Source organism: Bombina bombina, chromosome 7 (assembly GCF_027579735.1).
Source record: "Bombina bombina isolate aBomBom1 chromosome 7, aBomBom1.pri, whole genome shotgun sequence".
NCBI classification, from domain to species: domain Eukaryota; kingdom Metazoa; phylum Chordata; class Amphibia; order Anura; family Bombinatoridae; genus Bombina; species Bombina bombina.
The window spans coordinates 285957322-285974483 of NC_069505.1; the positions used below are offsets into that span (position 1 = coordinate 285957322).

Below are 17162 nucleotides of genomic sequence, written 5' to 3' on the forward strand. Positions count from 1 at the left end.
CGTTTAGGTGACCTGATTTGCTCCCTCCCTTCATCCGTGTCCTAAAGCTTTGGTATTGGTTCCCACAAGTAAGGATGACGCCGTGGACCGGACACACCAATGTTGGAGAAAACAGAATTTATGCTTACCTGATAAATTACTTTCTCCAACGGTGTGTCCGGTCCACGGCCCGCCCTGGTTTTTTAATCAGGTCTGATTAATTATTTTCTCTAACTACAGTCACCACGGTATCATATGGTTTCTCCTATATATATTTCCTCCTGTCCGTCGGTCGAATGACTGGGGTGGGCGGAGCCTAGGAGGGATCATGTGACCAGCTTTGCTGGGACTCTTTGCCATTTCCTGTTGGGGAAGAGAATATCCCACAAGTAAGGATGACGCCGTGGACCGGACACACCGTTGGAGAAAGTAATTTATCAGGTAAGCATAAATTCTGTTTTTGATGATGCTATTGTGTTTTCCACACCTTTCAGTCAACAATATAATCAAGTGGTAAAAATAATAAAGAAGCATCTTAATCTATTAAAATCAGATGAAACATTACAGCCATACATTAAAAACTGCAAATTTGTGCCGAAAAAATCTAAAACTTTGGCACAAACTTTGTCACCAAGTTTAGTAAAATTTGACACAACACTTCAACCAACTACATGGATAAATAAAAAAGGCAGTTTCAAATGTTGAACAAGAAGCTGTTTAGCATGTCCTAATATCCTCCAGCAGGATTATTTTTTGTGTCAAGTCAATAAGAAGATTTATTCAACTGATTTTTATGCCAATTGTGGTGCAAAATTTGTCATATACTTACTTACTTGTAATCTTTGTTCTTTACAGTATGTAGGTAAAACTACCCGTACTGTGAGGACACGTTACAATGAACATGTAAGAGATGTAAAAAATTACAGTAAAGATTCTACAGTAGCAGACCACTTTAATAATATACATTTACCAAACAAAGCTAGTTTATCATTCCAAATTATAGATATTGCCAAGTGCCACCTAGGGGTGGAAATAGGGAAAAAATCCTAGAGAAAAAAGAACTCTATTGGATTTTGAAATTGTGCACACGTCTACCACATGGAATGAACCGAGAATGTGACATAAACTTTTTTATTGATGCTTAGTATACATGTTATTATAGTATTTCAGTAATTAATGAGAAAGATATTATGTGTACTCAGATGTATCTAATATTATATAAAGTGGTCATACCATTTGGTTTTAATCCTCTTTAGTCATAGAAAATATATTTATGTATTTTGTGGCTTTCAAAAATCAACTTGTAGTATTAATATGTACCTGATATAATATTGTCTAATTTCCTTTTTGAGATAAGATAATAAGTTGTAATACCATGTATTTTTTCAAATGGTTTATTTTGACATTATGATTTATTTAAAATCTCACGCACTTTTTATAATTATTATTTTTATTATTTATTTCTTTGTTTTGCTCTGTAAATTTATATATGTAATATGTCACATCTTAGGAAGTCAAGGTCTATGTATACTTATATTTAATCTATCTAATAGCTATGATCATACAGTGTCTCACTAGGATATTGTTTTTACTCTTTTTCACCCTGTTTAGACATGAAGGGGTTAATTATTATTATTGCCTCTCATGCCTATAAAGGGTTAGAGTATAGACATAGACGTCAGTCTATGAGTAAGCGCACCTGGAGGCGCAAAACATGTTAGACTTCTAGTCTCCTTCACTGCCTGTCTGCATGTGCTGTTTTTACATGGAACTTCAATAAAGTATTGTATTTGCTTTTATACATACAACGGTTTGGAGTAGTGCCTGCCTATCTTTTCTATTTGTTAATAATATAATGTAGGTGGCGGCGATGTCGGGGGCTGCAGATTAGGGGTTAATAATTAGGGGTGTTTAGACTCAGGGTTCATGTTAGGGTGTTAGGTGTAGACATAACTTTTGTTTCCCCATAGGAATCAATGGGGCTGCGTTAGGAGTTTTACGCTGCTTTTTTGCAGGTGTTAGGTTTTTTTTCAGCCGGCTTTCCCCCATTGATTCCTATGGGGAAATCGTGCACGAGCACGTTCAGCCAGCTCACCGCTAACGTAAGCAGCGCTGGTATTGAGGTGAGATGTGGAGCAAAATTTTGCTCTACGATCACTTTTTTGCGGTTAACGCCAGGTTTGTAAAAACCCGTAATACCAGCGCTGTCTGTAAGTGAGCGGTGAGCACAAACTGCTCGTTAGCACAGCACAGCCTCTAACGCAAAACTCATAATCTTGCCATATATTTTTTTTGATTCAGATAGAGCAGCAATTTTAAGCAACTTTCTAATTTACTCCTAATTATCAATTTTTCTTCGTTCTCTTGCTATCTTTATTTTAAAAGCAGGAATGAAAAGCTTAGGAGCCGACCCATTTTTGGTTCAGAACCTGGGTTTTGCTTGCTTTTATTGGTTATCTGAATGTAGTCACCAATAAGCAAGCACTATTCAGGGTGCTGAACCTAAAATAGGCCAGCTCCTAAGCTTTACATTATTGCTTTTTAAATAAAGATAGCAAGAGAATGAAGAAGTAAATGAGAAAGTTTCTTAAAATTGCTGCTCTATCTAAATCATAAAAGAAAAATATTTGGTTTAGTGTCCTTTTAAGCACATTAAGCAGTGTTCATCAGTACTGAACCAATTAGCTGACATGATTTCCTTTCACTTTGGAAAAGTATGTAAAGGTTTATAATAGGGCTGCAACAACTAAGATTGATCATAAAAATAGTTGTCAAAGAATCTCATCAATTAGATGGTCAGCGATTAGTTGGTTAATTGCAAAGCACCAGCTGCTTCAATCCAATGAACTCCTGCACATGGTATTGTGCAAACATTTTTTTTATTTTTTTTTCTATCCGATTAATCGGATGATTATTGTCCGATTAATCGGATAGAAAAAAGATAAAAAAAAATTTGCACAATCTTAGTTGCAGTAGATCATCCGATTAAAGCAGATGGTGCAACTGACCAACTAATCGCTGACCACCTAATTGATAATGAGATTTGTTGACAACTATTTTTATGATCAAACTAACCGATGTTGCAGCCCTAGTTATAAAAGAATGGAAAATCCCTTGAAAAACCCGTTTCTTGTAGTCTTTCTTTTTTCCTGTGTTTGATTTTCCAGCTTTACTCATACGTTGATCAGTTTTACTAAGTCAAACAATGGCTTTTCGTGTATCCATATGGCACTTCTGATGGACTGTACAAGGGCCGTTATTAGTTAGCAAATTTGATTATTAAATTTAACATCTCACTACTTGTAGATGGTGATGTTTTAATCTCTTTTACAAAAAAAAAAACAATAATCTTAATACTTACGTTATATAAAAGAGGGGTTCTGGGAGTGGAGGAAAGACACCTATATCACAAAGATTTTGTAGGATTTCTGTCCACGCCAGCAAGTTGTTTTTTTTATCATCAGGCCCTTTATCTTAAAGGGACACTGAACCCATATTTTTTTTTTTAATGATTCCGATACAGCATGCAATTGTAAGCAACTTTCTAATTTACTCCTATTATCAATTTTTCTTTGCTCTCTTACTATTTTTATTTTCAAAGCAGGAATGTGATGCATAGGAGCAGGCCCATTTTTGGTTGAGACCCTGGGTTATGCTTGCTTATTGGTGGGTAAATGTCAGCCTCAAATAAGCAAGCGCTATCTGTGGTGCTGAACCAAAAATGGGCTGGCTGCTAAGATTTACATTCATGATTTTCAAATAAAGATAGCAAGAGAATGATGAAAAATTGATAATAGAAGTAAATTAGAAAGTTGCTTAAAATTGCTGCAAATATGCCGCTATTTCACTGCGTCATTACAAGGATAGGTTAGTACAACACTATCAGACTGTTAGACGCTAGATAGTGTTAGATTTGACCCAAAAAATATCAAGGGTGGTGCCCTGTTTGGATGGACACAGCATTTAAACTGTTCTTTAGGAAGGTAGCACTGACAAAGGGAGGAGCATCAGCATTAAGGCCCAACAGCACGCAGGCACAGAGTGGGTATGTTGTGTCAGGAGAGTTCACATTTGGTGTGGCCCTAATCAACATCTGGTGTAGCCCTAATCAACATCTGAATACCTGATGTTAGTATGTTGTGTGTCATGTGAGTTCACATCCTGTGTGGCCCTAATCAACATCTGGTGTGGCCCTAATCAACATCTGAATACCTGATGTTAGTATGTTGTGTGTCATGTGAGTTCACATCCTGTGTGGCCCTAATGAACATCTGGTGTGGCCCTAATCAACATCTGAATACCTGATGTTAGTATGTTGTGTGTCATGAGAGTTCACATCCTGTGTGGCCCTAATCAACATCTGGTGTGGCCCTAATCAACATCTGAATACCTGATGTTAGTATGTTGTGTGTCATGTGAGTTCACATCCTGTGTGGCCCTAATCAACATCTGGTGTGGCTCTAATCAACATCTGAATACCTGATGTTAGTATGTTGTGTGTCATGAGAGTTCACATTTAGTGGGGCCCTAATCAACATCTGGTGGGGCCCTAATCAACATCTGAATACCTGATGTTAGTATGTTGTGTGTCATGAGAGTTCACATTTAGTGAGGCCCTAATCAACATCTGGTGGGGCCCTAATCAACATCTGAATACCTGATGTTAGTATGTTGTGTGTCATGGTACGGTGTGGCTCTAATCAACATCTGGTGTGGCTCTAATCAACATCTGAATACCTGATGTTAGTATGTTGTGTGTCATGGGAGTTCACATCTGGTGTGGCCCTAATCAACATCTGGTGTGGCTCTAATCAACATCTGAATACCTGATGTTAGTATGTTGTGTGTCATGAGAGTTCACATTTAGTGGGGCCCTAATCAACATCTGAATACCTGACGGTAGATGTGATCTCACACAAGTATAGGTGTTTTAAAATAGGCGGGCCCAGATGAGGTATGTTTTAGTGTCTTGGCTTCTGTTTTGCATGTTGTGTGAATGTTGTATGCAAACAATTTTATATCCCCAATGATGCAGAGCTCGGTGTGGTTATGTGCCAACAAAACAAGTGTGCGACAAAACTGTGCTAAGGGACAATTGGTGCGGGAGGCAGCAGTACATAAAATAGCTGTAATATTGCAGATATATAAATACTATTTACAGTGTCAAAAAAGGATATACTAGTATATTATTGTCAGAGTTTTGTACTAGTAGGTTATATCATTCTGTTATCCACAAAATAATCAAAGGTGTTGACCTGTGACATTGGCCACAGCCTGCTCTCCCACCCATTGTTTCAGCATTGTTGGAGGACTGTCAGTATATGAGCTAAGATATGCTTTCAGTGTGGAGGAGGACAGAAAATAATGTTAGTCCAATTGCTGTTGCCTTCCTTTTCCGTTTCCAGCCCTCCCCTCAGAAGAACTGCTACCAGGAACACAAGTTCCTTACCCAGAAAACATGGATTACCACTAAATATAGGAAGGCACGCTGTGCACTATGTGAATTCCACAGGTCTGAAGCGAAGTGCATGCTTTACCATGTCTAAGTCTGCACTAGCAATGCACCCATCTCCCACACTGTCGAAATGATCCCAATCTTGAGCCATGGTGCTCTATACCAGCTGCTGTAGGGGGTACTGCTGCTCTGCTACTGTCTTGCAATGCCTGCACTGCTGCTGCTAGAGGCACTAAGCAGTGGAAGTAGCACTTGCAGAGGAGGGAACTCTTTCTGGGCTGCCAAACTGGTGGTGTAGACTTGGTATGGCACAAGAACAACTTTGGGTAGGAGGAGATGGTGTTGAACGAAGAGATGCTGTGCTTTTCATGATTTGTCTGCATCTTTTCTATAATTCCTCTAACTCTTAGTCTAGTTCCTCCTCATCCTTAAACATGCTCCATACATATTTTTGCAGAGGTGGGAGTTAGATTGGCATAAACATTAGACTATCCTCCTCTTCCTGTAGTTGCTTGTGCTTACTGAAGTGCCTATATACTCTAATGCAATGATAAACATTTACAGTGTGCAAACTTTGCAAAACACACTATTGAAAATGTGTGCCAACTTTCTTTTTTTCCCCCAGTGGGTCAGTGATAAACACAAATAGTTTACGTGAAAGAACAGTGCTCAGGCTGTGACCCAAACAAATGATGACCAGTTTTTCCACTACTTTACATCTGTGCCGGTGGCTACATGAAGAAGATGCTATTTTGGTGCTACTTTACGTCTGTGCCGGTAGCTTCATAAAGAAGATGCTATTTTGGTGCTACTTTACATCTGTGCCGGTAGCTACATAAAGAAGATGCTATTTTGGTGCTACTTTACGTCTGTGCCGGTAGCTACATAAAGAAGATGCTATTTTGGTGCTACATTACATCTGTGCCGGTGGCTACATAAAGAAGATGCTATTTTAGTGCTACTTTACATCTGTGCTGGTGGCTACATAAAGAAGATACTATTTTGGTGCTACTTTACATCTGTGCCGGTGGCTGCATAAAGAAGATGCTATTTTGGTGCTACTTTACATCTGTGCCGGTGGCTGCATAAAGAACATGTTATTTTGGTGCTACTTTACATCTGTGCCGGTGGCTGCATAAAGAAGATGCTATTTTGGTGCTACTTTACATCTGTGCCGGTGGCTGCATAAAGAACATGTTATTTTGGTGCTACTTTACATCTGTGCCGGTGGCTACATAAAGAAGATGCTATTTTGGTGCTACTTTACATCTGTGCCAGTGACTATATGAAGAAGATGCTATTTTGGTGCTACTTTATTCAGCCACCGGCACAGATGTAAAGTAGCACCAAAATAGCATCTTCTTTATGTAGCCACCGGCACAGATGTAAAGTAGCACCAAAATAGCATCTTCTTTATGCAGCCACCAGCACAGATGTAAAGTAGCACCAAAATAGCATCTTCTTTATGCAGCCACCAGCACAAATGTAAAGTAGCACCAAAATAGCATCTTCTTCATGTAGCCACCGGCACAGATCTAAAGTAGCACCAAAATAGCATCTTCTTTATGTAGCCACCGGCACAGATGTAAATTAGCACCAAAATAGCATCTTCTTTATGCAGCCACCGGCACAGACGTAAAGTAGCACCAAAATAGCATCTTCTTTATGCAGCCACCGGCACAGACGTAAATATGCTATTTTGGTGCTACTTTACATCTAACAATATATTAAAGTTTCTCTTAGTAAAATGCTACTAAAAAATACTGTCTTCTTTATGCAGCCACTGGCACAGATGTAAATATGCTATTTTGGTGCTACTTTACATCTAAAAATATATTAAAGTTTCTCTTAGTAAAATGCTACTAAAAAATACTGTCTTCTTTATGCAGCCACTGGCACAGACGTAAATATGCTATCTTGGTGCTACTTTACATCTAAAAATATATTTAAGTTTCTCTTATTAAAATGCTTTTAAAGAATAGTGTCTTCTTTACGCAGCCACCAGCACATTTGTAAAGCAGAACCAAAATACCATTTTCTTTATGCAGCCACTGGCACAGATATAAAGTAGCACCAAAATATGTCTGTGCCGGTTGCTGCATAAAGTAGATGCTATTTTGGTGCTCCTTTACATCTAAAAATATATTTAAGTAAGTTTGTCTTATTAAAATACTACAGTATTTTTCTTTTAAAAGAAGTTGTATTTTAATTAAAATTACAATAAATCCTTTGTTAAAAACAGATTTGGTGTGTGGAATGTGTCACTACTACACACAGAGAGTAAGTATATAATTTTCTACTACACTAAGCTAAACTGTTTCTATTAGAAAATGTACCATAATGCAAAATCTAGATGTAATGTGTAGCACAAATTAATTTTGGGATGCACTATAAAGTTGTCTTTACTTTTAATACAAATTGGTTTTGTCTTTTAAAAATTAAAGTGATTGTCAATTTTCGTTCTTTTGAACACATATTCCTGTAGGCAATCCTGATATTAACCTAACCGCCACTATACATTTATTTAAAAATTAGTAATATGTAGTTTATTTTTTAGTCGAAATATCGACTATTCACAGTACCTGCTCCTCCCATAGTTTACTTCCTTAGTTTTAGACATATCACGTATACAGCGGTCCCACCCGCTGTTTACGTCTCTTCAATGCGCGCTCCCGTTTTCACTTTCCATTGCGCATGCGTGAAATGCTGTTTCTGCTGTCAATCAACCGTAGTATTCATTGAATCAATACATTCAATGAATACTATCGTGAAGAGAAGGAAACGATCTGCTAACCCAGCCCTGTTACTGATGTACTTACCGAAATGACAGGGCTCCGTAAAGTAAAACAACTGCGCATGCGCAAAAGTGCACGAGTATTAAAGGAAATCGTCGGTGAACATGATAACGCAGGCGCAGAAAGGAGTAGTGACGTCAGCGTAAGCGGGTGGGTCCCCCTGTGGTTAGAGCCTTGATTGGTAATTAAGACGTCAATCAGACTGACACTAAGTAGGCGCGCGTGCCGGGTGGAGGATCAAAATAACAGGAGCCAACGAACAAAATAAAAAAACAAGGTATATAACAAAAACATTGTAAATCGATGAATGAAACTGGTATTTATTTTTAATAGACGTTAAGGGTAACGTTAGTGAGGATGCGCACTTTACATTCACTTTAAGGGCTAGATTACAAGTGGTGCGCTGTTGTCAGGATAACCAATAGTGCAACCTTGCTAATTTGCACGCATAGTTGAAAGTAAACACATTCGCTCAAGCACAAACTATATTTTCATGCATCAGGTTTGTGTGAATGAAGACCTAGCATAAGTGTAAGGGTTTAAAAAAAATGTTCGTCAAATATAACATAAATACATTAAAATAAAGTGTTACACACATATATACACTATCTGATAAAAATATTCACATAAATATTATTTAAAAAAAAGAAATTATATGGGTTAAAAGGTATATGGTATATGACAAGGTGTTGGAGTGGAAAGGGCTATATTGTGTATGTGTGTGTGTGTATATATATATATATATATATATATATAGTCATGGCCAAATATATTGGCACCACTTCGCCCAGAAAATTGTTGCAATTACAAATGTTTAGGCGTTGTCATGTTTATTTCTTTTGTTTGTATTAATATGACACTAAAAAGTGGAGAAAAAAAGCCAAATCTGACACATTCCACGGAAAACTCCAAAAATGGACTGGACAAAATTATTGGCACCCTCAATTTAATATTTGGTAGCACACCCCTTGGAAAAAATAACTGAAATCAATCGCTTCCTGTAACCATCAATGAGTTTCTTACACCTCTCTACTGGAATTTTGTACCACTCTTCTTTCGCCAAGTGCTCCATGTCTCTCAGATTGGAAGGGTTCCTTTTCCCAACTGATGTTTTGAGATCTCTCAACAGGTGCTGTATGAAATTGAGATCTGGACTCATTGCTGGCCAGCTCAGTACTTTCCAGTGCTTAGTCTTAATCCAATTCTGGATGCTTTTTGATGTGTGCTTTGGGTCAAGACATCCAGTGCCTGAAGCAGCAAAGCAGCCCCATACATCAGTGAACCTCCACCATGTTTGACTGTAGGGACTGTATTCTTTTCTTTAAAAGCCTCATTTCTTTTTCGGAAAACAGTAGAATTATAAGTTTTATCAAAAAGCTGTAATTTTGTTTTGTCTGTCTACAGCACATTCTCCCTAAAGGATTTTGGCTTCCTCAGGTGAATTTTGGCAAACTCCAACCTGGATTTTGGGTCTCCTACCTATCGTCCCTTTTCATTCAGATGATGACGTATAGAGCGAGCTGACACATTTGTACCCTGTGTCTGAAGGTCAGCTTGAATTTGTCTGTAAGTTGATCAAGGTTCTTTATACACCATTTAAACAATCCTTCGTTGCAATCTTTGATAACTTTTTCTCTTTCGTCCACGTCCAGGGAGATTAGCTACAGTACCATGGGCTGTAAACTTCTTGACAATGTTGCGCACAATGGACACAGAAACATTAAGATCTCTGGAGATGGACTTGTAACCTTGAGATTGTCCATGCTTTTCCACAATTTTTGTTCTCAAATCTTTAGACAATTCTTTTTTGCTCTTTCTCTTCTCCATGCTCAACAGAACGGTTCAGTCAATTTTTTACCATTTTAACTGGTTGCAGGTGTGATTTCTATATTGTCAGCTCCTGTTAATTGATACAGGTGAGTTTAATTACAAATTACAGGAGCATCGCAAACTTGGAATGCAATTAATTCTTACAATTTTGAGAAGGTGACAATTTTGTCCAGTCCATATTTGAAGTTTTGCGTGAAATGTGTCAGATGTGGCTTTTTTTCTCCACTTTTTTGTGTCATACCAATACAAACAAAATAAATAAACATGAGAATGCCTAAACATTTGCAATTGCAACACTTTTCTGGGCGATGTGGTGCATTATCTGACATAAATGCAGGGGTGCCAATATTTTTGGCCATGACTGTATATATGTTTATGTAAATAAATGTGTATATATGTGTTTATATGTAAAAGAACATTGGAATGTAAAATATTTATAACTACATTCGGGTTTAGCAATTTAGGTTTTAAGCAGTGTCAGGTTGGTGTTTTTTCCTTTAGTGCGCTACATTGAAGTCAACGGGAAGAATAAGTTAACACGGTCGAGATATCCAAAGTCTTCAAGTTAGCACGCTAACCTGACCACATTAAAAGTTTGCTTTGAGCGGTGACTGCACGCATGCAGGGGGGGGGGGGGGATTAGTGTGCCAATTATAATCTGGCCCCAAATCAGTTATAAATTCTGATATACATATAAGTAGGCTTAGTGTACTACTACTGCCATACTAACTTTTATAAATATCAATACTATTGTAAACATTTTCATTTAAGATTTAATGTTAAAAATGCTAAGTTTTTGTTTTTATAAAATTACTACAATTATTTAAATAAACAAAGCTTATAAAGATATAGGGGCCCATTTATCAATCTCCGCATGGAGCTTGAAGGGCGGTGTTTCTGGCGAGCCTTCAGACTCGCCAGAAACACCAGTTATAAAGACCACTGCTCCATAACCTGTCCGCCTGCTCTGAGGAGGCGGATTGAGATCGCATGAAATCAACCCAATCGAATACAATCGGGTTGATTGACACCCCCTGCTAGCGGCCGATTGGCCGCGAATCTGCACGGGGCGGTGTTGCACCAGCAGTTCACAATAGCTGCTGGAGCAATGCGGAGAGCGTATTATTAATCATACAGTACATACTTATATTTTATAGAACCAGCCAGGGGTAAAGTGTAATAGCAGTATATACAGTATACTTACTGTTCATCTAGACAAATGTAAAAATAAATTGAATTATACAATTATGTGATACCAAACTTATAGCAATGGACCTGCTCACAATAAAACTCTGTAATAGTTATATTACTAACTATTTAAATATAGTCACTTGAAAAACTACAAGTAATATACAACTATGCTACTAAAGTTTTTACCTGAACGGCAGAACAGTTTACTTTTTTACTATAAAACAGTGAAATTGATAAACTACATTATTTCAGAAATTAGACTTTAAATAAAAATGAAACACAGATAACATACATTCAGTACAATACTGTCTGCTAGTACAAAGCAAATACTGCTGCACAAAAAAAACTTGTTTTAAGTCTTTTTCTAGAGCTAATTACTAAATGATTTTGCTCTACCACAAATTACAGCTAGATGAAATTATTATTAAATTGTTAAATTAAGATTTTGTTAAAGAAAAAAATAACTATGTGGTCAGACAACACAGCAAGTTGCTGCTAGCTATGCCTAACAAAAATAAGCTACTGGACTTTTCTTAAGTCTTTCTCCTGTGCATGTCTGACTGGAACTATATATATATTTTTTTTTTTTACAAATGATGGGTCTTTTTTTTACAAATGATTCAGACAATATTCAATTTACTTTTTTGGTACATTTTGTTGAAAAGCAGCAAGCAATGCACTACTAGGAGCTGTCATTGGCTCACCAGGCGTGTTCAGCTAGCTCCCAGTAATGCACTGCTTCTCCTTTAACAAAGGATACCAAAAGAATAAAGCAAATTTGATAATAGAAATAAATTGTAAAGTTGTTTAAAAATGTATCTGAATCATGAAAGAAGGAAATGGAGGTTTTATGTCCCTTTACATAACTAATTTACTGCAGAAAAACAAGTTTTGTTTATTATCTGTTATAATATATAATAAAATCACCCACCTTTTATACCTCACTTACCTTATGAGAAGCCCACCCAGCTCAGCAGCCTTTTTGTTTTCCTTCATCAGTCGCTGCAGTTTGTGGTAGAAAGTAGGTAGAGTGCATGCCTTTAGTATTGATAGAGGACATTTTACAGCTAATAAAAGGACAAATGCTTATTAAACTTTTGGTATCCAGATTTTATTTGCAATGCAGTTCTAATTGCAGAAACATACTACACATTTCATTTACTTCTATAAGCAAATTTTCTTGTAAAATGTAAAGGTTATAAGCCGGCCCATCTTTGTCTCAGCACCTGTATAGCGCTTGCTTATTGGTAGCTACATTTAGCCACCAATAAGCAAGCATAACCCAGGTACTGAATAAAAAATGGACCTGCTCCTAAGCTTTACATTCCTGCTTTTTAAATAAAGATAGCAAGAGAACCAAGAAAATTTGATAATAGGAGTGAATTAGAAAGTTGCTTAAAATTGTTTCTCTCTCTGAATCATGAAAGAAAAAAAAATTGTGTTTAGTGTCCCTTTAAGCTCACCCCATTCTCCGAGGAAGTTCATTTGCATATAAGTGAATGTATTTTACCCATTTCTAAGACTAAACAAGAAATAGGTATGTGGTGTTATTATGAGATTGAAAACCTTATGGAGTTCATTCAAGAACCACTCAATGCAGTAGAATTGTACAATGAACAGGTGCATAATAAAAAGACAATGATTTAACACCTAATCTGAATTTCAAATAAGCAGTAAAAACAATTCTGACACATTTTTAGCCACGCCCCATTTGACGTCACCTATGACGTACAGGAGGGCCGCCGACTTGCTGTGCCCGCCTTGCGACATTGAGCGGACTTACCGGGGAGCGCTGTGGCTGATGTGGGTTACAGGGAGGGGGGTGCGCTGTGGCTGATGCGGGTTACAGGGAGGGGAGCCGACTTACCGGGGAGCGCTGTTGCTGATGCGGGTTACAGGGAGGGGGGCTGACTTACCGGGAAGCACTGTGGCTGATGCAGGTTACAGGCAGGGGGGCCGACTTACCGGGGAGAGCTGTGGCTGATGCAGGTTACAGGCAGGGGGGCTGACTTACCGGGGTGCGCTGTAGCTGATGCGGGTTACAGGTAGGGGGGCTGACTTACCGGGGAGCGATGTGGCTGATGCGGGTTACAGGGAGGGGGGCTGACTTACCGGGGAGCGCTGTGGCTGATGCCGGTTACAGGGAGGGGGGCTGACTTACCGGGGAGCGCTGTGGCTGATGCGGGTTACAGGGAGGGGGCTGACTTACCGGGAGCGCTGTGGCTGATGCAGGTTACAGGGAGGGGGGCTGACTTACCGGGGAGCGCTGTGGCTGATGCAGGTTACAGGCGGGGGGGGCGACTTACCGGGGAGAGCTGTGGCTGATGCAGGTTACAGGCGGGGGGGCGACTTACCGGGGAGCGCTGTGGCTGATGCGGGTTACAGGGAGGGGGGCTGACTTACCGGGGTGCGCTGTAGCTGATGTGGGTTACAGGGAGGGGCTGACTTACCAGGAAGCGCTGTGGCTGATGCGGGTTACAGGGAGGGGGTGCACTGTGGCTGATGCGGGTTACAGGGAGGGGGGTGCGCTGGGACTTATGTGGGTTGGGGGCTGATGGTGGTTACAGGCGGTGCTAAAGGGGGTGCTTATTGGGGGGTTACAGTGGGTGCTGATGGGGCTTATGTAGCTTACAGGGGGTGCAGGGTTACAGTGGGAGCTGATGGGGCTTATGTAGGTTACAGAGGGGGGCTTATGGGGGTTACAGGGGGTGCTGACGTGAAAATCGCAATTAAATTGCAAAACAAAAATGCGATTCCCCCCCATATCACCCAGCCCTAAATTTTAGCTGTGAATTATGATGCAATGTTTTTTGCAGCCAAAAGGGTTAAAGGGATGCTAAACCCATTTTTTTTCTTTCATGATTCAGATAGAGCAGCAATTTTAAGCAACTTTCTAATTTACTTCTATTATCAATTTTTCTTCATTCCCTTGGTATCTTTATTTGAAAAGCAGGAATTATATGCTAAGGAGCCGGTCCTTTTTAGGTTCAGCACCTGGGTACCGCTTGCTGATTGGTGGCTAAATGTAGCCACCAATCAGTAAGCACTATCCAGGGTGCTGAACTAAAAATGGGCCTACTCGGAAGCGTTCATTCCTGCTTTTTCAAATTAAGATTCAAAGAGAACGAAGAAAAATGAATTATAGGAGTAAATTAGATTGTTAGATTAGTTGTTTAAAATTGCTGCTCTATCTGAATCATGAAAGAAAAATGTTGCGTTATTTGTCCCTTTAAGATATACTACATCAGGTTCCAGTGGCCTCTGCTAGAGGTGACAGAGACACCTAGCAATGTGCTTAGTCTGGATCCTGCCCAAGGAAGTTTCCAGTGTTGCAAAATGTATAAATACAATTCATTTATCTTAAAGGGAACAGAAATCATTTAGCTGTAGAGCATTAAAGGGACCTTAAACTGCTGAGTACAATACGGTGTTATTGTTTTTTCTCTCTTCTCTTATTTTAGCCCCTTACAGTTTTCCAATAGGGAAGCTCTGCATTTTCACACTTAGGGCCGCCATCTTGGAGCTTATATTTGTTATGTAAACTGCACACAAAACTGCAAAAATGTAACACACTAAACTGAAGTGCAAGGTACAGCTGTGAAACAGCCAGTGACATCACAGATCTGTGAAAGTGCACGTGAGCTACAAGATGGCGGCGCCCAGTATCAAATGCAGCTGGATTCTGTAATGAGATAAAATAAGAGGTGAGAAGAGATCTGCAGGTATAGCATAAACACAATACCATGGTAAGTAATAGCCCTAATAATGTAGTTGCACTCAGCAGTTTAATGTCCCTTTAAGTACTTCTGTAAAATCAGGAAATGACACTACATTTGCACTGTATTTGTTTTAATAAAATGTCCAAAAGAAAATGACTGGTGTTGGCACAAAAAAAGAGGTTAAATATGCTATAAATAGAGAACATCTGGCAAGTTCCCTGCTGACATTAACAGGTTAAATGTTTGCACTGAATGACCATTTATTTCCATTTTTTAACTCCATCTACTTCACAGCCATCAATGAGCCCCTTAGTCCCTTTCTTATGGGCACTTGGCACAGTCATCAGCCTGTGACTGGTAATTGGCTTATTGCTTGTGCTGTAATCCTGATGTAGGATGATCTGTATGCACGGGGCAGGCAGTAGGACCGTGGGGGAACTTGGATAGCTGCAGACAGCCATTGCACCAGCCCTGCGGGGAGGATGATGAGAATCTTGTGCACTGAGAGAGACCATAGGATGAAGATCAGTGAGAGACAGAGTTCATAAGGTGAGGAATCAGAGAGAGGGGGAGTGAGCACAAGATCCCTGACTGACACCTGCTCCCTACAGAAGAAAGTGAGAGTGCAAAGCCCAGAACTAGGTGCCCCCTGACCACATCACTGATGCCAGGTCCTGCAGAGGGCATCACTCACCCTGAGTAGCCAAGAATTGTGGATCCATATTACAGGGATCAATATGGTTATGCCAACTACATCATCCCCGTGTATCAACCCCCAGAGACTCAAATGATCCCTCGTTAGTATCAGATGCACTTGTGCTGGGTCCCAGGTCACAGCATGTGCACTGCATGATTCCAGTTCTTCTACTTAGGGATCTGTAATTCTGAGCTAAATTCTGTGTATTCTTCATTCATTTGTGCTATGGGATCTGCTGAGCTTTATTATTGGATTAGTGTTGTGAATTGGTCCAGTGATTCATGCTTTGTTGTGACACTACATCCCAAGTAAAAATACTTCAAGCTTGCCTTGTTCATCACTGTCTCGGGAACCGGAGCTGATCTTCCTCTTTCACAACCCAAAATAGGAGCCTGGCATTGGTGTGCCCTCTCCTGATGATCAGGAATGTCATGATGCTGCAGTGTTGGCACCTCTTTGTAGGTAAGCACTTCTAAATACTCTGTCTTGTGTACGGCAGCAACACATACATTGATGCAGACAGTTCTATATTTATTGCCAAACTAACCCTTGCCTTTAAGGCCTATAACACGTTGCTTTGCTTCTAGCAGCTAAGGGGTTAATCCCTTTTACTGCTGTAATTTTTTTACAAACACAGCATGAAAGAGGCGGTTGCGGAATACACATTGTGCTTGTGCCGCACTACATCCCTGACAGCTACAGATGTCGGTTATACTGTCCAAGGCATAAGCAATAGATTGAGCATTGTATTGGGCAGAGGAAGGTGCATATTGCAGGTCCTGTGTACATCATTTACGCACAGCTTGAGATTTGTGTCATAGACCTCTTTTTGGTGAACAGTGACCCCCTATTCCATTTGAGTTTGCTGTGCAATAACTATGACAGTTTTTTGTATTCAGTTGTATGGCTTTACAGTTCATAGATGTGCAGCTGTTTAATGTCTTAAGCTGCCTTACTAAAGTTACATGTATGAGAGTATTTGTTCTCAATCATATTGGTTAGGTTTGTAGAAATACATGAAACAAGGTGTTTTGCAGACAATGTGAAATGAAAATGTGGTGACATTAAAGGGACACTGAACCCAAATGTTATCTTTCATGATTCAGATAGAGCCGCAATTTTAAGCAACTTTCTAATTTACTCCTATTATCAATTTGTCTTGGTTCTCTTGCTATCTTTATTTAAAAAGCAGGAATGTACAACTTCGGAGAGGGCCCATTTTAGGTTCAGCACCCTGGAGAGAGCTTGCTTATTGGTGGCTACAATCAGCAAGCGCTACCCAGGTGCTGAACAAAAAATGGGCCGGCTCCTAAGCTTTACATTACTGCTTTTCAAATATAGATAGCAAGAGATCGACGAAAAAATGATAATAGGAGTAAATTAGAAAGTTGCTATCTGAATCATGAAAGAAAAAATCTGGGTTTAGTGTCCCTTTAATTCAGTGTAGCTGATAACTGCAGTATGTGTCTGAATGCAGTTTTTTCTTTAATATCAAT

General features: G+C 39.3%; 1 protein-coding gene across 4 annotated transcripts in view; it reads left to right on the forward strand.

Moving 5' to 3' along the window:
- Positions 1–17162, forward strand: part of PODXL2 (podocalyxin like 2) — a 201093-nt gene that overhangs the window by 45882 nt on the left and 138049 nt on the right. For 3 of the 4 annotated variants that reach the window (XM_053720818.1, XM_053720819.1, XM_053720821.1), the window contains exon 1: positions 16059–16128. The exons of the other annotated variant lie outside the window; for it this stretch is intronic. In XM_053720818.1, the coding sequence (XP_053576793.1) occupies positions 16083–16128 (46 nt within the window). In that variant the 5' untranslated portion in view covers positions 16059–16082. Of the gene's footprint in view, positions 1–16058; positions 16129–17162 lie in introns of those variants that run through there. 4 annotated transcript variants of the gene reach the window in all.